The 22,165-nt window shown below is 37.4% G+C and overlaps 1 protein-coding gene across 3 annotated transcripts in view; it reads left to right on the plus strand.

The window, feature by feature from the left end:
* Nucleotides 1–22,165, plus strand: part of Fut8 (fucosyltransferase 8) — a 224,550-nt gene that overhangs the window by 125,994 nt on the left and 76,391 nt on the right. For all 3 annotated transcript variants that reach the window (XM_028789706.1, XM_028789697.1, XM_028789715.1), the window contains 2 exons: nt 4,851–4,966; nt 5,079–5,241. In XM_028789706.1, coding sequence (XP_028645539.1) covers nt 4,851–4,966; nt 5,079–5,241 — 279 coding nt within the window. The remainder of the gene's footprint in view (nt 1–4,850; nt 4,967–5,078; nt 5,242–22,165) is intronic.

The raw sequence follows: 22,165 nt of genomic DNA on the forward strand, positions 1-22,165 counted from the left end.
TCTATACCTATTATCCTTAGGTTTGGTCTTCTCATTGTGTCCTGGATTTCCTGGATGTTTTGAGTTAGGAGTTTTTTGCATTTTGCATTTTCTTTGACAACTGTGTCAATATTTTCCACCGTATCTTCTGCATTTGAGATTCTCTCTTCTATCTCTTGTATTCGGTTGGTGATGCTTGCGTCTATGACTCCTGATCTCTTTCTTAGGTTTTCTGTCTCCATGGTTGTCTCCCTTTGAGATTTCTTTATTGTTTCTATTTCCATTTTCAGATCCTGAATGCTTTTGTTTAATTCCTTCTTTGTGTTTTCTTGCATTTCTTTAAGGAATTTCTGTGATTCCTCTTTAAGGGCTTCTACCTATTTACTTGTACTCTCCTGTATTTCTTTAAGGGAGTTACTTAATTCCTTCTTATAATCCTCTATCATCATAATGAGAAGTGATTTTAATTCTGAATCCTGTTTTTCAGGTGTGATGGGGTGTCCAGGGCTTGCTATATTGGGAGAACTGGGTACTGATGATGCCAAGATACTTTGGTTTCTGTTGCTTATGTTCTTGCGCTTGCCTTTCGCCATCTGGTTAACTCTAGTGTTACCTGCCCTCACTGTGTAAGACTGGAGTCTGTATTTCCAGTTATCTTGCTTGTTGCAGAGCTTCTCAGAGTCCAGATGTCTCTGTGGTCTTATGATCCTAATCTCCTGGGTGGAAGAACTAACTCCTGGGACTCAGGCCACCTCTTGGATCTGGAAATCCTTCTGCTCTGGGTGCAGTGGTTCCTCTAGGATGGCTCAGGATAAGATGTCTCCCAAGTGCAAACCACCTTGGTTTCTGCTGCTCTGAGTGCAGTGGCTCCTCTAGGATGGCTCAGGATTCAGTATCTCCACAGGAGCAGACCAACTCTGTGTTGGCTGCTCTGAGTGCAGTGGCTCCTCTAGGATGACTCAGGATTCAGTATCTCCACAGGACAGGAGCAGACTGACTCTATGTCTGCCCCAGTCCAAAGGACCAGGCAGGGGCAGAAGGGAAGTGGAATTCCGGAGGGGCGGGGTTTGGGTAGCTGCTGTGTCCTGAATGGCCCTGGCTCCCAGATGTATCTCTGGGGCTTAGGGAGTGAGATGGAGTTCTTACCGGCTGCTCTGAGTGCAGTGGCTTCTCTAGGATCACACAGGATTCAGTATCTCAACAGGACAGGAGCAGACCGACTCTGTGTCTGCCCCAGCCCAAAGGACCAGGCAGGGGCGGAAGCTCTTCTGTTTTTTGTTTTTTGTTTTAATATATATTTCTTTTATACTGTCTCTTTAGTGCGTATTTTGTTTGCATGTATGTCTGTGCATCATATATGTGCCTGCTGACCTGGGAGATTAGAAGAGGATATTAGATCCTCTAGACTTGGAATTATGCACTGTTGTGAACTGCCACCTCAGTGCTGGGAACCAACCCTGTGTCCTCTGCAAGAGCAGTAATGCTCTTAACCACTGAGCCACTGCTCTGGTCCTTATATTGTCGTTTTAAAATTTTCTTTTATATGTTTGATGTGTGTGTGTGTGTGTGTTTGTGTGTGTGTGTTTCAGTTATGGGACTCAAACTTGAGCCTCAGAAATGCCACTGACACACTTCCAGCCTCTAGTGATTGCTTCTTATATGCTAAGTATGTTTTGATTAACTTGCTTTTCTCCTTTTTTCAGTATAGGTTGTCTTAGAAGTATTTTTTTTTTCTAGTTTTCTCTCCTCCTTTTTATGGTACTGGAGTCTGAACTGAGGACCTTGTATGTGTTGCCAATGTTTTACCATTTAAATAGGCTCAGCCCTCCATTCATTCATTCATTCATTCATTCATTTTTGAGGCAAAGGGTTACTCTGAGTAGACCAGGCTGGCCTTTAATTTGAAGTCCTCTTGTCTCAACCTCTCTTGTAGTGGGATTACAGACTCAGGCTGCCAGGATCACTTCAAGTATTCTTAAGCTTTCTTCGGGGATTTAGTTACTTGAAAATAGTTGGATCTTTTGATCTTGCCTATAAAAATAACTGTTAGTCTCAGGGTACTTTCCCCACCGTGTATTCCAAATCCTTCTGAGCTTTATCTCTGTGCCCCATATAAATGTGTATGAATGTTGAGTATTCCCATTGATCTTTCTGGGGAGTTTCCTTCCCAGTCTTGAGTAATTTCCTTATTCAGCACTTCCATGTGTTATTGGTACTATGCTGATTCTCAGGTATTGCTTCTTTAGGTCCTGGGTGTCTCTGTGTTCAGCTCTCTATGAATTCTCTCTATCATTTGAACTCTGTGTATCTTGGTTTTATACTCTAGTTCCATTTTTTCATCTTGGGGAATATACCAGGGTCCACCAGCCTGCCCCCTTCTCTGCATTCTGTTGTGGAAGTTCTGTTGAGATGTGAGTTGGGGCAGTTGCAGGGTTCTCCTTATGTTTTATATCTGTAGAAACTACTGCCTTTTGTTGTCTGATATCGTTTATTAGCTTCTGTGTGTGTGTGTAATATACCATATAAGAAATATATGATTATATATTATTTGTATATGTATGCACACATACAGTTTTGGTTTTGATTAATTTCATACAGGATAGTAAAGTTGGTTTCTTTTACTATTATTATGGTAGGAAGTAGAAGTCTTATGTATCTTTTATATAGTGGATGTGATAGGAGAACGTTTCATTCTCAAGCTTAAATAAGACTGCTCATACAGATCGATGTTTATAGATAATGTTTAGGAAGAATAGTCCTTTTGCTTTCTTTTTTCTTTATAGTATATTCACAATTGGATTATATAATTATATATAATAATATAATATAAATCACTACTTCTATTTCAATTTATTAGAATTAGATTGGATTTAGTAGTTGATGAAAATCTGCTGACAAGAGTGCATTTATTTTCTATGTCTATTGTGTCCCTGGTATTATCCAGCAGTATAGGAAGACATGAGATAAGGAGAGCCTGGAGATAATCTTTCTGTTGTTTGAAATTTTTTTATCTTTGTTATGTTCTGAATGAGAAATCACTGTCCATGGCACAGTGCCTCCATAATAGATCTCAAGAAGTAAAAGGATTTTTGTTCTTTTCATTTTACATGGTTTCCAAGAAATGAACCATCTAATTTTGAAAGAAGGGGGTCAGCTATTAAAAATTACATATCAGTACATGCCTTGTTTGTGTATGTATATACATATTTAAATACTCATACATTAGTCAAGATACATGTATGGAAGATGATCATTTTAATGCTTCTGTTTGACGTTAATACAGTTTCATGTACAGTTCTAAGTACTAAATACAGTTATACTATATGTAAAACAATAATTACAATACTAAACACATTCAAGTGCCATGGAGATAATTAATAGTTAATTTGGCCTCATCAGTTCTGTAATATGTTTTAAAAAGCTGCTTTTTATTAAAAAGCAAAATGCCTATCTCACCACATTAGTACCAAAGGATTGTATTACTGTTTTTGTTTAGGTTCTACCATATATAACTTAGAAACTAAGTTTCTATAAAGGACAATGGAGTGAAGAATAAATTCTTTTTTGTTTAAAAATAATTATACTTTTGAAGAAGAATCAACACATTATTTAATATTTACAGTTTTACAAAAAATATGTGTCTCTCTGTGCTTGTTTCCTCTGGGAGTTGAGATAAATACCAGAAAGTTGTTATCTTTAAACAACAGGTTTTTTTTTTTCCTTCTTACCTGTGATCGTTCTGGAAGCTAGAAGTCAGAAATGATTTTCACTGAGCTAGAACCAAGGTGTCTAGAGGCAATATTTCATAGGGAAGCTCCAGGAAAAAAAAATCTGTTTCCTTTTCAAGTTTCCAAAAAGGATCCATTTCTCACTTGTAGATCCTTTCTGCATCTTAAAAGTGAGCACCCATATACCCTTCTCTATTCTGTGGCAGCCTCCCCATCTCTCTTTCCCGTGGATTCTCATGATCACGTTTACCACCCACCTACATCACACTGGACAGCCTCCCAGCTTCAGGATCCCTAATCACATATTCCAAGGTTGGGTTATTTTGCTATGTAAAGTAATATTTATAAATTCCAGAAATTAAGATGCAAATCTTTTTGGAAGATCACTTTCTAGCCTACCCCAAAGTTTTATTTATATATTTATAACAAAATGGAATACAGAGTACTGATAAAAGTTACCTAAAAGCAAGGATGCTAGAAATTAGCCAGGGCTGGAAAGAAGTAGAATAGATAGGTTGATGATAGAAGCAAAAGATCCTAGAGTGCCTGTGTTATTGTTCATCTACTTGTATTACTGAATGATTTTGTTTGTTCATTTCAGACAAATAAAGAAAACAATATCAATTTTTTAATGTATTTTTCTTCCCCTCTTATCTTTCCCTTTCCTATAAAACCATTCCTAGCTATGGATTCACAAATGGAAACAGTCATATAAGCCGATACTGAGATTAGTACAGAATGTGTCTTTCCTATTTGATGACTCTGCAGAGACAAGTTCAGTTTCCTTACTCACTTTAAGTCACTTCACCTTTTCCTACATTTTTGTTATTTTTAGCACCACTATGAAACTGACCATTTTGCCACCAAAGGTGACACCCCAAATAAGGAGAAAGTTTTTAGGGAATAGTTCTAAAGATTTCTTAGCTCCTAGGGGAACTTAAATATCAACTACATAATTCATTTCTGGTCTTGTTTATTCTCATGCCAGTCCTTATGATTAATCCTCTGCAGTCAGAAGGTCAGTTTGTAATGCCTTTTTGTGTTCTTAATGACCTGTAGAGACACTAATAAATATGGTTTAGCAAAGTATGCATGTATTTTATTGTACAGTATAAATATTCACATCTTCCTCTCTGAATACAGAATACCAGAAGGCCCCATTGACCAGGGGACGGCTACAGGAAGAGTCCGTGTTTTAGAAGAACAGCTTGTTAAGGCCAAAGAACAAATTGAAAATTACAAGAAACAAGCCAGAAACGGTAAGTGATTATACACATTCTTCTCCATCTTGATATGTTGACTTTAGCACAAATAATTGAAAATGTCTTCTACCAAAATGTTAGAAACACTCATGCTTACTATTTTTTACAGGTCTGGGGAAGGATCATGAAATCTTAAGACGGAGGATTGAAAATGGAGCTAAAGAGCTCTGGTTTTTTCTACAAAGTGAATTGAAGAAATTAAAGCATTTAGAAGGAAATAAACTCCAAAGACATGCAGATGAAATTCTTTTGGATTTAGGACATCATGAAAGGTAGTATGTCTGTACATGCTTCATTTGGGCTTCCAGTTTATAAATGAGACATTGAGACTTTTTCTAATTTCTGTGCAGATTGGGAAGTGGTACTGTTTAAGGGTGGTAGATTATCTGATATCACAAAAGATAATTAATTGCTGATTGCAGTTAATCGGCTAGTTTATATGACAACAAAATATTATTCAAAGTGTATTTTTAAGAATTATACTATATAAACTGTGGCAGTTAATGATATATGAAAGTATCTTACTGTCACAATTTTATAACAATTGATATTTGAAGGAGAGCATGTGGGTTCACATTAAATTGCACTGGAATTTAAACCAAGGCTGCAGTTAATGTTTCTAATTTCCAGAAATTACAAACTTAAAAATAACACCTTTAAAGGGTTTCTAATGAAAGGTTAACATGTTTTGGTTAAAGGGTAGAATTCTGTTAATTGTTCTGTTTATTTTCTAGAGAGGTGTACCTAATATCTGCTTGCCTAAATTTGTTTATCCTATTTACACATTTCTAATGATAAGCAGTTTATCATCCATAGAAAAGAAAACATTTTGGTTAGTGTTCATGTAGATAAAATGTACATGACAATCATTCTAAATAAAGTGAAACATCCTTTGGTTTATTATATTTAAAGCCAATGTTCTCAGTGAGAGTCTCATGGGAATTACTGTCTTATTAGTGAACAATGAAAGAAAAATTATGGTGTTAGTACTACCTACCGCTGTGAAGAGGGAATTAATTACCCCGTACAAACAAGAGAATCACATATATCAACATCATCAGCAAGATTACAGTGATTTTGAAAGATTGCTCTCCTGTTTTAAGCAAAATTACATATAAAGTGTGTACTAGAATGATTTTACATTACTGGTTTATAGAAATATGACAGTATAGATTTAAGGGTTGTGGAATTATTATACCCTAAACTAGGCAGTCTTAGTGCTTTACCCTAGTTGACAGTAAGCACATAGTTAGACAATTAGGCCAAATCTTCAGTAGGCTTCTACCCTAAAGCTGATTCTCTGTTCCAAGATCCTGTTAAACAAGCCTTTGCGTTTGTGTGGTTTGCTTATAACAATTTTATAGAAAAATGTAGACAAGATTTGATTTAAGTAGATTATGTGGTATAAAAACAAAATTTGAATATTGACTTCTGATGAAATGTTTACTCAAATGATTTGGTTAAATTACTTGTTGAAGAATTAAATCTCATATTTTTTTAAATAAAATAATTTAAAATTATTTTGTAAGTATAATTTGTGCATATGCTTTTGTAATTACATATATAAAGTAAAAGTGAGTCAGTAAATAAGCCCATGATAAATGTCTGTAAATTTGTCATTACATTTCTTGGTAGTTGAGCTTTTAAAAAAATTATAAGTTCTGGGATTGCCATTTAGTGTATATTAAATGATATTTCATGGAAAACAAAATGTGAAGTACAAGTACACAAGTCCGTTTCTTATGCTGCCTTAAATGGAGAGTATAGTGTAGGAGAAAACACAGGGTACTAATTTAATTCCTGGAAGACAGATTAGAGTGTAATAACACAAATAATGAGCAAACACAGCAACACATTAGAGAAAGAACTTTCAAAGTAGCAAATATACAAATAGGAAGGATTTGTATCTTATAGAAAATAGCCTCAGACTGGCCATATTTAAATTCTCAAATCTAAGAACTAAATGGACTTCTTTGTGTAACTCTGCTAGGCTTTTATTGCCACAAAAATCCCTATTTTTATTTTTCTTAGACTTTATTTTAATAGCATTAGATTCACAGAATATTAAAGTATTCATAGGATACCACCAAGGGTTTTTGTATATACTAAATCTGATTTCCTCTTTTATTTATATCTTAACTTATAGTATACTTATTACCTGTTTTATTTTTATAGTAGCCCAAATATGGTATGTAAATTATTTTTAAACTACTAACAAACTTGTCTTTTCTGGAAAATCAGTGTTAATATATCAATTTCTCATTTACATTTCTCTGTGAAACTCTGTTACTCTTTTGTTCATAGTCAGTAGTTGTGCACTTTTTATAATTTGTTTAATATGCATACACAGTATGTAATGATAATCACAGCTAAATGAGTGAATATATTCTTTACCACACTATTCATTTGTATGTGTGTGATTGTGTATTTGTTGATAACATGTACTGTCTTACAGTTATCAAGCAAACAAGCATAACTACATTATGCCAATATATTAGATACAGAACTTATGTCATCTCAGAACTGAATGCTTATACTAATTCACAATGCCTCTGCATCTCTCCTGCTTTCTAACCCTAGGCACATGCTTATATGAGCTTGAAGTTTTTAGATTCAATCTCTAAGTAAGCACATTACAGTATTTATTTTTCTCTTGCTGGCTCATTTCACATAACACAATACCCTACAGATTTATCCATGATGCCAGAAAAGACATAATTTCTTTTCTTTTTAAAAAAGTTCATTGACAGTTTCATATAAATCTATATAATGAAATATGATTGTATCTATCCCCCACTTCTCATCTCTAATTCCCCACCCTCTCCCCTCTGATTCCCCTAAGAGATTCTGCTCCCAAGTTCATGTCTTCTTTACCTTCCTTTTTTATGGATTTACTGTCATGGCATGTGTGTGCATGCGTGCGTGCGTGCGTGTGTGTGTGTGTGTGTGTTTAGTCATCAGTTAAGGAAAATAGGGTATCAATCAGTTAAGGGACTATAGATTAACTACTGTGAATTTTGCTAGTGTGATTCAAGAAATTGATTTCATTTCATTTTGATATTTACTAACAAGTGAGAGTGGATATTGTTTGGTAGTTATATTTTTAAATGTTTTCACCAATTTATATTCCCAAAACTATTACCATGGTTCCCTTTTCTCTCCAATCTCTCCAGTACTTATTTTTTCCTCCTTTCTAGCCTTTCTCTCTCTTCTATCCTCTCTTCTCTCCTCCTTCTCCCCTCTGTTCTTGTTTGTTTGCTTGTGTTCTGTTTACAACAGGGCTTCACTAAGTGCCTCAGGTTGAGCTCTCTTGCATTAGGCACCCAGGTATTGGGATTAGGCATACAACCATTTTTTACTCTCTCTTATTTTTTTTATAATAACTTTCCTTGAGAAAATACATCATAATTTTAATTTGCACTTCTCTGATGGGTAGTGATTTAAGCAGCTTTTCAGGTACCTGTTGGTCATTTATGTTTTGTTTGGGAAACTGTCTATTTAATTCCTTTTTCTATTTTCAGTTGGGTTGTTTATTTTGCTGTGAGTACATATACTTTAATTATTACCCTTTATTTGATATATAATTAGAAAACTATTAAAATTAGAAAATAATTATACTTATAAGCAGATATCATACTGTTATGTTTATTATAGACCCATAGTTTGGGGTCAAGAAATGTGATATCTTTAGGTTTGTTCTTTTTTTCCCAAGATGATTTTTTTTTAATAATTTATTTTTTCTCAAATTGTAATTCATTCACACAGGGGTTATAAACACAGAAAGGCAGGATGTGGGGAAGGGAATGGGACTGGAGTGTGGGTGTTCAGGGGGAATACAGGTATCTTCAGAACCGGGTATCAGCTGGGTGAAGGTTCAGGGGACAAGCCACTATTACTCTGCCTATGACTCGCTTGTCCTTATCTAAGTTGGTATTGTCTGCCAAGGCTACCTATTTACAAGGTCTGTGACTACTCAGGCTTGTAAATTTCCACAAAAGCTGCCTGTTGACATTAGCTTATAGCCATCTGTTTCAATGTTTTTCCACTGAAACCCAAGACTTGGTGTTAGTATACATGTATGACAGGCCTATTGCTGATTTTAGGCCTATGGCTGATTTAGGCCTTCAGTGTGTAAGCAGGGCTGCCCCTGACATCCCGTTCCTTCTCTAAGTATAGAAGGGCTGTGGCAATTCTAATCTTGTAAAGGCGGGGATAGAGGCCTGACCTCCAGTATTTGAAGGGGACCTTGTAATGGCTCCAGTCCTCCTGTCGTTGTCCAGTGAGGCATGAGGGCCATACCCGTCCCGATGTCTTTTTCCTGGAGAGGGGATACTTTTGACATCAACCCCTATGCAGTCAGGCTTGTCCCTTAGGGAACCCAGATAGATATTTTTATCTTTTATTGATATTCCCTTGCAGTGCTTAGCCTCGCAGCCTAAGCAAGAATTTAGATCGCCTGTCAGAGGGGGTTCTGGGTGGCCCCTCTCTGCCTGGTCTAGGGGTGGAAGTACCCTCTTTTAGGTTGGGTGGAGATGAGTTTTGGGAACACCCTGTATAAAGTAACAACCTCATCTTGAGTCTCGTGGTCCTCCATAGCTAACTTATGATAATATATCTGAGTAGGTTTTTCTACCAAATTATTTATCTGTTGTATCACAGAGTTAGTCCGACTATTTGAGGGCCAGGGACCAGCAGAAAAAAGCAAAAAGAACCCAAATAATGGCCCCAAGATGGGAAGAAATAGGGTTGACAACCTTGGAAAGGCTGAAAACCAATCCAAGATGATTTTATATGATAGCAGTCTTTTCAATTCCAAAGATAGATTTAAGAATGCTTTATCTGGTTCTTTAAACAGTGACATAGGAATTTTTATAGAGACAACATTGAATCTGTGAATGACTTTGTGCTGTGTGGACCTTATAGCAATATTAATTTTTCCACTCCATATACATAGGGTATCTTTTCATTTGCATCATAATGTATTTTTATTGGTGTCTTATAGTTTTATAGATCATTGCACAAATTTTTACCTCTTTGAAGTTACTCCCACTTTTGATACCACTGTAAATGGGATTGTTTAATTTCTTTAAGGAATCATTTGGTACTACATAGAAATGCAAGCTTTGTATTTCAGCTTTATCAAGGATTTTTATTAGTACCACCAATCTTTTGTGATGCCTTTAGAGTTTTTTTATGTATGATTATATCAAATCCAAACAGAAACAGTCTAACTTCTGATTTAGATTTGTTATTTCTTTTTTTTTCTTTCTTTTTTTTTGCCTAGTTTGTCTTGCTGTGGTTACCAAAATCATGTTCAAAAAAGTATAGAGAGTGGGCATCTTCTATCTTGTTCCTGATTTGCCTCTATAGACCCACTTGGTTGTTTTAAAGTGAATTTGATTTGCTCATATTTATTGAAGGCTATTGTATATAAGTGAAACGGGGTGCTGTTTTACAATCTTGTAGTATTCTTACTTCGTTTTGGTATGGCAGTAATACTGACCTTTTCAAATGAGTTTGGAAAATTCCCATTTCTTCAGTTTTATGAAAGATTAGCATTGCTTTTTCTTTTTTACCTGCAAATGTATTTAGTTCAGGGCTTTTATATATTGTGATTACTAATCTAATCCCTTTGGTTATTATTGGTTTCCTGAGAAATCTTTATAATTCACTTTTGGGTTTATTCGTAGCCGCAGTGGTTACATAGACTGCATTGAGGAAATGGTGAGCATCAGCAGTCATACAGTGGTGCTAACGCTCTGTACTGCCCCAGCTGCACACAGAACAACACAGTCTAGATTGGCTGCTGGCATTTTTTAGGCTATTTTATTGGATTCTTAAAGCAAACACCTTTCCAACTGTTATTCCACCCTAATCCCTTCAAAACCCATAGCACTAAGTAGGAGAGAAAGATGGTTAGTGGGAAAAGGGCAAAGACCTCTTTCGACTACATCCAGTAGCCATGGGCAATTCCATTCTTCACTGTCAGAATATCTAACAATCCAAGCAATAGCAAACCAGCAATACGGCAAATGCAACAGCAAACACAGCAGCAGGAACCAACAGGAACCAGCAGTGGAGTTAGTAGCAGCTGCCACAAGCCCCCTTGCACCTCTTCAGAGTCCCCAAAATTAAACTATCTGCAGCTGGCAAAAAATCACGCCCCTGCTAGTGCACAAGGGAAATCATAATCACCTGCTGTGAAGCAGCTTCCTCTTCCACACCTGACATTAAAACAAACAAACAAACAAACAAACAAAAAACCCATATTCACAAAGCTGGATTTTGAAAGAAACCAAAATTCTCACTGCAGTTGGCTTTCTTCAGGTTCCTATAGGATTCAACTAGTTGTCAAAGGTGGGTAGAGAATCTTAAGAGATTTAGAAAATAAATCAGCAGTATGTCAGATATTGGAAGACCTCTTTGACCTATAGAACTGGACTTTTTAGACAGTTCTTCGAGATAATGGAGTATTGACAGTATTTGATCTTGTTAGTTGTTGGAATAAGCCACGTAGTGGACACAGAACATTTAAAAGGATGGGCAATGGCAAGATGGCTTAGCTGCCAAGCCAAATAGCCTGAGTTCGATACCTGGGACCCACCTGGTGGAAGGAGATAACCGGTTCCTACAAGCTGCCTTCTGACTACTACATGTACACTGTTATGCTGCTCCAAATAAATAAGTGTAACAAAAAGAAAATGAATAAAAGGATTGAGTGAATTTGAAGTCAGGGCAATGAAACAGAAAATAATTGATGAGATTTCTGAACAAGATGAAAATGTAAACAGCAGTGCTCAGAGCTGAATTGCAAAAGAAGGGCCTGTCCATCAGAGTGAAGACATCCAACTTGGAAGAGAAGGAGAACAGAGTTAATATTTTCATCTGAAAATTCGATTCTTATGGCAAAAGATCTCTGTCTAGAAGGGCATGAGCCTGACAGTCCCTGAAGGTCTCTCTGATATTCTTCAAGCACTACTAGAGTGGATAAATTCTAAGATGTCCTAAGAGGGGACCTTGAGTGCACATTTACCTCACTGTTCTCTCCCAAAACACACAAACCTCCTAGAGAATGGTGAGAGCCTCATTATGAAGCAGTCCTCAGGGAGGTGAAGCTTGCTCTGGTTTGTCTATCATCACGAACAGTGCAGTGGACTTTTAGCAGGGAAAGAGCATGCACAAGTGCTGCTGAGGCTGGCCAGTGCAGCTCATATTCTGAAAAAGGAATTTGTGGGCTCACTGCTTTATGAGGCCAGTGAAAAACTCGGGATGTGAATATTTTGCACCATGATAACTGTGAAGTGGGAACTAAATATGGAGTGTTGTTATGATCAGGTTTAAAATATGTCCAGTGAATTTTCTCCCTAAATGAAATTTGTGGCTTCTAGATTTTTTTATAATTACATTCTTTTATTATTATTATTAAATTATTCTATTTATTTACATTCCAAAAGTTGTTCCTCTTCCCAGTCCCCCCTCCCCTAGTTCTTCACACATACATTCCACCTCTGACAGGGTGCCCCCCACCCACTCACATGCCTCTACCTCACCTCCTCAGCCCCACACCTCCATCTCTCCCCCACCAGCATCTCTCTTTCCTGGCGCATAAAGTTTCCACAGGATTAAGCTCATCCTCCCACTGAGGCCATACAAGGCAGTGCTCTGCTGCACCTGTTCCTGGGGCCACAAACCAGCCTATGTATGCTCTTTGGCTTTTGGCTTAGTCTCTGGGAGCTCTGAGGGGTCTGAGTTAGTTGACGCTTTTGTTCTTCTATGGGGTTGCAATCCCCTTCAGCTCCTTCAGTCCTTCCTCTAACTCTTCCATATTGGTTCCTGATCCCAATCCAATGGTTGGCTGTAAGTATCTGCATTTGTCTCAGTCAGTTGCTGGTAGAGCCTCTCAAAGGACAGCCATGCCAGGCTTCTTTCTGCACAGGCAATATGGCATTGGTAATAGTATCAGGATTTGGTATGTGTGTGTGGGATGGCTCCCAAGTTGGGCTGGTTACTGGGTGACCTTTCTTTCTGTCTGTGCTACATTTTTGTCCCTGTATTTCCTTTAGACAGGAACAATTCTGGGTTAAATTTTTTGAAGATGAGTAGGTAGTCACTGGCTTCAACTGGGGGCTATATCTACTGGAGGTGGTCTCTTCCAGTTCCATCTCCCCGTTGTTGGGTGTTTTAGATTTTTAGAGAAATATCCCTAAGCTACCAACACTCTCTGCTCTTCTTGTACCCTAAGCCTATGGTTGACAAAGCCCTTGTCTATTGTGGGGGTATCTCGTACACTAAAAACAATTGGTAGAGTTGTTTCTTTTTATGCCGATTGCTTCCGTTGCTTTCAGAACTTGACAATATAACTTCTGTTCTTTTCCAGAACATTGAAGAAAGGGGTAAAGAACTGCAGGATATTTGCCGTTCTCAGTGGACAGGCAGGCATACTGCTTTTGTAACGTTGTGGACCTCCTGCAGGCTCTTTGTTTTTGTTTAGATGATACAAGCAGTGACACAAATATTAGATTGAATAGCTGTACTTTGGTAAAGCATTTTTATACTATAGGGCAGTGACAAACTTTGATTTCACCATTACTACTGCTGTTCCCTAAAAAAAATGTATTGACTTTGCCAATTCCTTTAGGGAAAAATCTCCAGGAACAAACCTGTTATCTTTGTAGCTGGTAGCATGCCTGGGTTACTATTACATTTGCTCTGTGAAACAGTAGAAAATATTGAATCTTATCATGAGTGCTTGGTTTGAGGAAGCCACAAATTTGAAAAACAAACTTGACTTTTTTACTATTTGAGAGATTCCCTGGTGTTCAGGAAGATAACCTGAAGTCTCAACTCACCTCTGAATGTTACCATAATGACTAAACCCTAAGTGTAGATAGTAGAGAACTATTGAGAAACCTAAAAATATGTCTCAAAATAGCACCTCAAAGCTCTTACATCTGGTACCCTCAGTAATGCAAATGCTTAAATTCAGTTCATACACTTGCCAACACAAACAGAAGCAGTTTACCCAGTTTTGTCCTTCCACTAAGCTTTGTAGTCTGAGAGTTAAACAAACCACTGAGGGGATTATATAACACTTCCATTCATCATTTGTCAGGCCTTCCATCTGTCTGACATGACAGATTTTCTTTGAGTTGGTATGTTCTGCTGGAGGGTCCTGTGCAAGACAGAGATGAGAATGAGCACTCTGCAGCATTGTATTAAACTGTTTCAAGTGATACTCAGCGAATAGCGTAACAAGTAAGCCATAGCTATACTCACTTTAAAAAAAAAAAAGACAGTATCTGATTATGTAGTCCTGGCTAGCCTAGAACTGGCTATATAGACCAGGCTGGTTTCAAACTCACAGAGACAAACCTAACAAAGCATAAATTATAGGTATGAATTAAATGTAATGGTAGACATGTATTTAACTCCATGTGATTGTGTCCCACCAGGAATTCAGGAACTCCTAAAACATAAGAGTCTTTTTTTTTTTTTTAAATTTCAATGGGCTTTTAAAACAGATTTTCTAGGACTGGTGAAATGACTCAGCAGGTAAAGATACCAAGGCTGGTAACCTATGTGGTAAAAAGAGAGAACCAACTCTTCTATCACACATGAACAAGGGATGGACACACACACACACACACACACACACACACTCATCCCATTTGGAAGAAAAGTCAGTAAGTATATTAAGTCATCTAATCATTAAATATCTTTCCTTATTGGTTTTCATTGAATATACTAGCTGTTGGCAATGTACATAGTTTGTACTTTACCTTAGTTTGCACTTATTCTGGTTTCCTGAGTTTTGAGTTGAGATGTTTGAGATATTTCTTTTTAAAAGTAGGTCTTTACATTTGTCTATAGCTCTTAGCACTCCGGCACTCAAGTGTGAGCTTGTTGTGTTTACGTTTTGTTTGTCTTGAGACAATGTCTTATAGTTTAGCTCTTATTTCTTTGACCATGTATTATTCAGGAAAAATTTTTCTTTGTTTTTTGTTTGTTTTGTTGTTGTTGTTGTTGTTTTTATAGTCAGTAATGGTACCCAATATGAGGCTGGGGATAGTCCAGTGGTAAAGCACTTGTCTAATGTATGCAAGACTCTGGGTTAGAACCCCAGTTTGAGGGAAAAAAGAGGATAATGGAAGACAGAAAGATATGTCCTTAATATGATTTTAATCGTATTATATTTGTTAAGCCTTATTTGAAGCATGACATATCATATACCTTGTAAATGTTTCATGTGTGCTTCAGAAGAACATGTTTTTGACTATTAGAATGTTCTGTTTGGTCTGAGAGTGAAATTCCCCCATTGATTTCCTGTCAGGATGATCTGTGCATTGCTAGAAATGAGGTATCAAGTCTCCTGCTGTTACTAGTTCTGTTGCTACAGTAGTTTCTTTTTTAGTTCTTTAAATTTTTGCTTTGTCTATATGCCATTGTGTTGGGTATGTATATAATTGTTACAGTCTCATAATAAAGCAACCCCTTTCTTATAATAAGTGAGTTTGTTTGTCCTGTGTGACAAGTTTTGACTAACAGTTCATTTTGTCTGACATGGTATTGCTATCCCTCCTCTTCAATCACCACTGTTTCACTTCCCTCTTTCCCATCCCTCACTTTCAGCTAAACTGAGCCTGTTATATGCATCTTGCTTTTTATTGTTGGATCTTGCTTTTTATCAACCAGTTTGTGTCCTTTCCTTTGATAATCTCAAGTAAATGTAGATTATAATAGACTCTTGAATGGGCAGGGCTCATTAGACTGCAGCTGAAAGGACCTAGTATTTGCATTGTATAGTTATAGGATCTGCTGTAGGTATAAGTTCTGCAGGTGTGTCTCTGAGAGCACAGATCCACTAAGGCCATATCTGTGAAGAGCTGGGGCCTACTTCCAAGACTGTTTTCATAATAGAGATTAAGAATGATGGTAAGAAAGGCAGGGAAGATGTTCTTTTATTCTCTACTTGATACTGTTCTGCATCATGACTACCATAGTCTATTATTCAGGGGAAAAAAAATCCTTTTTTTTTTTTTGTCAGTAATGGTGCCCAATATGAGACTGAAACATAGCCTAGAAGCTAAATACCATGCTTATATATGAGTTTTAGCTCACCTGATAAATTTTAGCAAAACAGTATTTATTTGATTAATCTGTTATGTGTGATCTAATAATTGCTGAGGTCCTGTTGTCTACTACCAAAGTGAGTAATCACTTGGTAGTAATTAATAATAGTTTTTAAGGAATGTAGAAGGCTACGGAATAGGCTTAGTGGATAAGGGCACTGGTTGCTCTCACAGAAGAATTGAGTTGATTCCTAGCACCCACATGGCAGCTCACAACCATCTATAACTACAGTTCCAAGGATTTGTTGCAGTCTTCTGACCTCTCTAGGCACCAGGTACACATGCAGTGTACCTTTATACATACAAGAAACCATTCACATATCAAGTGATAAAATAAATAAATCTTAAATACAAATGAAGAACTTAGAGGAGTATGCTGCTGAGTCACATATCCCATGCTGCATGGATTTCAAACCAGAGTACCACTGGATCTCCATTCAAGTCAGTTCTAGTCATTGCTTGCCTCTGTTTTACAGTAATGCAGCCAAGTAGTTTCTCTTGTTTTATTTTTGTTTTGCTGTTTTTGTTTCATTAATCATGACTGGCCCCAGCCCCTTTCTTTGAAATAGTGAGATGGAAATAAATATTTTGGAATGATTGTTTTTGCCACTGAGGTTTTATTATCTATATGGTACTATGATTTCAGTGCTTAGATTTATACCTTGACCTCTAAGTCTCCTATGGGTTTTTTGTATTATCGCCCTTTAGATGGCTGCAGAGCTGTACCCCACTTAATTACTACCACTTTGATTCTTTTGCCTTCTTCATCCTGCCAGATACCAGTTTATGAAATAATTGCTAGAGCTTCTTCTTTCTGCTTTTAAATGATAACAGTTATTGAACTTCAAATTGAAGGACAGGAAAGCTCACAGAGCCAAATAGCCAATGATCTATTTCTCAATTATAGTGACTAAAGCTCTTGAAAAAGGTATCTGAGAAGCAGCACTATCATCTCCCTTGCTGAGTCTGTTATCTCATTATCAGTAATATGTAATGGCAGCATTGTTAATAGCAAATAATAAATGATACTTAAGGCTGAGTGTCCTGATTAGAGATTGGCTGATGTACAAAAGGCCATTATGGAGGCTGGAAAAGGACTTTAGAGATAAGGGATATAGTTATCTGTCTAATGATAGGGAAAGTTTGATAGGCTAATGGCTTGTACATTATAAGATAGCTGTTGTGGCCTAGTAACTTTGTTTTGTTTGCCACTCACTTTGGAAGGTTCAAGAATTGGTGTTTCCACTCTTCAAATGTTGAGTTGAGTTCTTCAGATCAGATCTTTGTGTTCTCTCTCTCTTCCCTCCTCTCTCATACACACACACACACACACACACGCACACACAGAGGAGGAACAATCTTAATTTCTTTGAGATGTGATTTGTTTGAGATTCTTATTATCCTTAATATCTATAACTTTTCTCAACTTTTGAATTTCTTTGACCAAAATGCTTTTCTGTAGACATCCAGGTATATTTTAAAGTGATAATGAAACATTCTTCCTAGTACTTATGATCATAGGCAGGTATTTTTATGGGAAGTTGTTCTCATTCTGTTTACCATTTAGTCTATCTACCAGATACTAGTTCTTCAAGGAATGTTCTCCCTGCCCTTAAATTGAGGATTTAAGGATCTAGGTGAAAGAGTGTACTGCACCTGGTACCCATTGTTCTGTTTTACCTGCCTCTATTGAGATTTGGGGGGAGGTGTCCAAACTGAAGAATTATTTGCATGTTGAAACTAATGATTTACCATGGATTGTCTATATGATAATCACTAATGATAAAGTGTCTTCATTATCAATACAACCACCTTATTAGTTCAATAACCCTCTGAAGTGAGCAGAATTACAGTAGTACCCTCTTATCTGTTGTTTGCTTTCTAGTCTGTTAGCCATTGTCAACCACAGTCTAAAAATACTAAATGGAAAATTCCAGAAATAAATAATTTACAAGTTTTAAATAGCATATCATTCCAAGTGACACAGTGAGATCTCATACCATCTTTTCAGGATATGAATAATCTCTTTGTGTATTCAATCCATACTACATATGGTAATGGACAGTCACTTAGTAGCTACCTCTGTTACCAGGTGGACTACCGTAGTGTTGTAGTGCTTGTTTTTATGAAGTTCTTGCTTTGCTTCATAATACCACAAAGTGCAGAGGTAGACGTATTAATTTCTTACTATGTATAATCTATAAACTAAACATTACTATAGGTTTGTATGTATCGGAAAAATTGGTACTGTATATAGTTTCAAGCATCCACTGGATGGGAGTTTCCAAATGTATCTCCAGTGGATAAGAAGGAGTTACTCTAAACCTATTTTTAGTTATTCTTAGACCTGGAGAAATGAGGTCACTGTATCAGTTACTTCCCTTACCACTGTGATCAACTACCTGACAAGAAGCAACTTAAAGACTAAAAGTTTATTTTGATTCTCAGATTGAGAGTGCTGTGTCAGGAAACTCAAGGCGGCAGGCTTGTTAGGCTGCTGGCCACAGAGTTTGCAGGTCAGGAGGCAGAGAGGAATACAGGTGCTCTACTTGCTTTTTCCTTTTTACTCAGTCTGGGACCCCAACACAGAGAAAGGTGCTGCCTACAGTTGTTTGAGTCTTCAGTCAAGCCTTTTTGAAAATATCCTCATTGACTTGATTCTTCTAAATCTAATGAAACTGACAATGAAAATGACCAGCCAGGACAGTGAGTTTAGACAAACTTCAAATAATTTTTCTTGTCTGCGAACCATATTTACCCAGGGACTAGATTTTGCAGCAATCTCTCTTACTCAAGTTTATTTTGAATGTTGAATTTTCACCTTCAGATTATTCTTGTATGAATTATAACTATACTGGCCCTTGAGGGAAGTTTTTATCATTTAGCATTTTGAATCAGAAATAAATAAAAAAAACCTTCTGTGTTATAGTTTCCCTGATGGCAAATTTAAGACAGACTAGACACCCTCCCTTTTCACATAAAAGTTTTATGATTATGAAAATAGAAGAATCGCTCTGGGAAATGCAATAGCACAAACACATTTGCTCATAGCTGGCTGACTCTAAAGTTTATTCTAATGTACTCATTGTCATCAGGCATCTGTACCCTCACTTTGCTAGTATCTGATCTTGCCTAACTTTATGTATGGTAGGCCTTGATGTGGCCTTATATGAAGCCACCATACTCACTGCTCAACTATGAGATTTCTTTTTTTTTTTTTTTTTTTTTTGGTTTTTCGAGACAGGGTTTCTCTGTGTAGCCCTGGCTGTCCTGGAACTCACTCTGTAGACCAGGCTAGCCTCGAACTCTCGAACTCAGGAATCCACCTGCCTCTGCCTCCCAAGAGCTGGGATTAAAGGCGTGCGCCACCACCGCCCGGCTAACTATGAGATTTCTTGATACTTTCATGATAGAAGCAAAAGACAGCAAAATTTCCAGCTTTGGGGATCTTATAGGGAACATGGCTTAGGTATAGAATCCCTGAAAAACCAAGGGTTTTTGCGGAATGCTTTTTTTAATCACTATAATTCTTAGTAATAGGCTACAATACAACTTCTAGACATTGTTGAGTTCCTGAAGAAATAATGTAACTTTAACTTTCTTATAACTTAATGTGCTGTCTGATTGTGAGAGGGGTTTGTGTTTTAAAAATCAAACTTAGTAGCTGGAGAGTGTGTGATGTATTGATATTCTGACTGATTGGTAACATGCTGATTGTGGGTGTTAATGGAATTCATGTGTTACTTCAATATGTGTACATTGTGTAGTGATTAAATCTAGCCCCCTTTGTATACCCTGCTCCCACTTTCTCAGTATCTAGCTAGCAGTATTTTATATTAAAGTTGACTATTAAAAATCCTTCACATATGGAAGAGAAATGTGGTACTTTCCTTTCTGTTTCTGTCATATTTCACTCAACACAATGATCCATCCACCTTGGTGAGATGGACAGGATTTCACTCTCCTTTATAGATGAAAATACTCAGTTGAAACTTCATCTCAAAAGCTGGCTTCATTTGTGGTCTTTGTATTTTCTCTTGTTATTTTTCTATTTTTGTTTTTTTTTTTGTCATTTTATTTATTGATATTCCAAAAGCTCCCCCCATTTTGGCTCTCCATTCCCTGAGTTCTTCACACCCCTCCATCTTTGAGAGGATGCTTCCTCACCTGCCAACCCACCCCACCCCAACCGTCGTCCTTCTTCCCTGGGGCATAAAGTTTCCACAGGATTAAGCTCATCCCCCATTAAGCTCAACCCACTGAGACCATACAAGGCAGTGCTCTGCTGCACCTGTTCCTGGGGCCACAAACCAGCCCATGTATGCTCCTTGGCTTTTGGCTTAGTCTCTGAGAACTCTGAGCGGTCTGGGTTAGTTGATACTTTTGTTCTTCTATGGGGTTGCAATCCCCTTCAGCTCCTTCAGTCCTTCCTCTAACTCTTTCATATTGGTTCCTGATCCCAATCCAATGGTTGTAAGTATCTGCATTTGTCTCAGTCAGTTGCTGGTAGAGCCTCTCAAAGGACAGCCATGCCAGGCTTCTTTCTGCACAGGCAATATGGCATCGGTAATAGTATCAGGATTGGTATGTGTGTGTGGGATGGATCCCAAGTTGGGCTGGTCACTGGGTGACCTTTCTGTCTGTGCTACATTTTTGTCCCTGTATTACCTTTAGATAGGAACAATTCTGTTTTAAAAATTTTTTGAAGATGAGTGGGTGGTCCCCTGTCTCAACTGGGGGCCATATCTATTTACTGGAGGTAGTCTCTTCTGGTTCCATCTCCCCAGTGTTGGGCATTTTGGCTAATGTCATCCCCATTGAGTCCTGGTAGCCGCTCACATACCAGGTCTCTGTTCTCTCTGTCCCCTGACCCCTATTGCTGTACATTTTGATTCATTCTTCTGGCCCTCTGAGTATCACTCCTGTCTTTCCCCTCCTAAAACTCTTTGTGTGTGTGTGTGTGTGTGTGTGTGTGTGTGTGTGTGTGTGTGTATTTGGTCGTGGGGGAAGGAGTTGTCTAGTCTATCTCAATTATGTCATCAATGAAAAATAGGGAAGTTTTCTTTTATTTGTTTTTTATTCACAATATCTTACTGTGCTGGCTAGTTTTATGTCAGCTTCACACAAGCTAGAATCATCTGATAGGAGGGAATCTCAGCTGAGAGAATGACCGTAAGATTGGGCTGTAGACAAACCAATAGAACATTTTCTTAATTAGTGACTGATGAGGTGAGGGGCCAGTCCATTGTGGATGGTGCCACCCCTGGACTGGTGGTCCTGGGTGCTCTAAGAATAAAGTAGGCTAAGCAGACCAGTAAACAGCAGTTCTTCATGGCCTCTGTTTCTTGTCTTCAGTTTCCTGCCCGCTTAAGCACCTTTCTTGTGTTTAGTCATCTAGTTGTTTGATCATTCTGAATTCCACACAGGTTGGGATAAAATGATTTGCCAAGACTTAGTACTTTTATAAGTAGGTTTAAAAATAAACTGCTTTTTCAATTTACCAATCCAGTAAGAAATTCAGAACTCTGCTCTCATTTTTGGTGGTACAGAATTGTTGATTTCTAAGACCAGAAACCATAGCTAGGTGTAGAGCCGAATACCAGTAAACCCAGCACGCTTTAGAGACTGATGCAAGAAAGTCACATGTTTGAAGCCAAGCTGGACTACATTGCTGGAGCCTGTGTTAAGAAAAAAAAATACATAAATAAAGAGGAGAAAGCCTAAGCCACAACAGTTTTTATAAACTTTCTTCCAAATTAGGCTTAGTGTGTTTTTTTTTTCCACTAGAAACTATAAATATCAATAAAAGTTACTACTTTTCCCCTAAGCTTGTACATATGTACACATGTTCATTTTAATTTTAAAGCCAAGCATAGCATATTGGGTTTCTTTCTTTCCTCTTATAAGCATTTGCTAATAGATTAGGTTTTTATTCTACTGTACTTTATCTTCAGCAGTAACACTGTTATTTAACACTGAAGTTTGCAATAGGTTTCATGACCATTACTACTTGATGAGTAGGGGAAATGGGCAGATGTTGTAAAGCCTGTGAGATATATAGCACTAT

The sequence above is a fragment of the Grammomys surdaster genome, unplaced genomic scaffold (genome assembly GCF_004785775.1).
Source record: "Grammomys surdaster isolate TR1022 unplaced genomic scaffold, NIH_TR_1.0 127, whole genome shotgun sequence".
NCBI classification, from domain to species: domain Eukaryota; kingdom Metazoa; phylum Chordata; class Mammalia; order Rodentia; family Muridae; genus Grammomys; species Grammomys surdaster.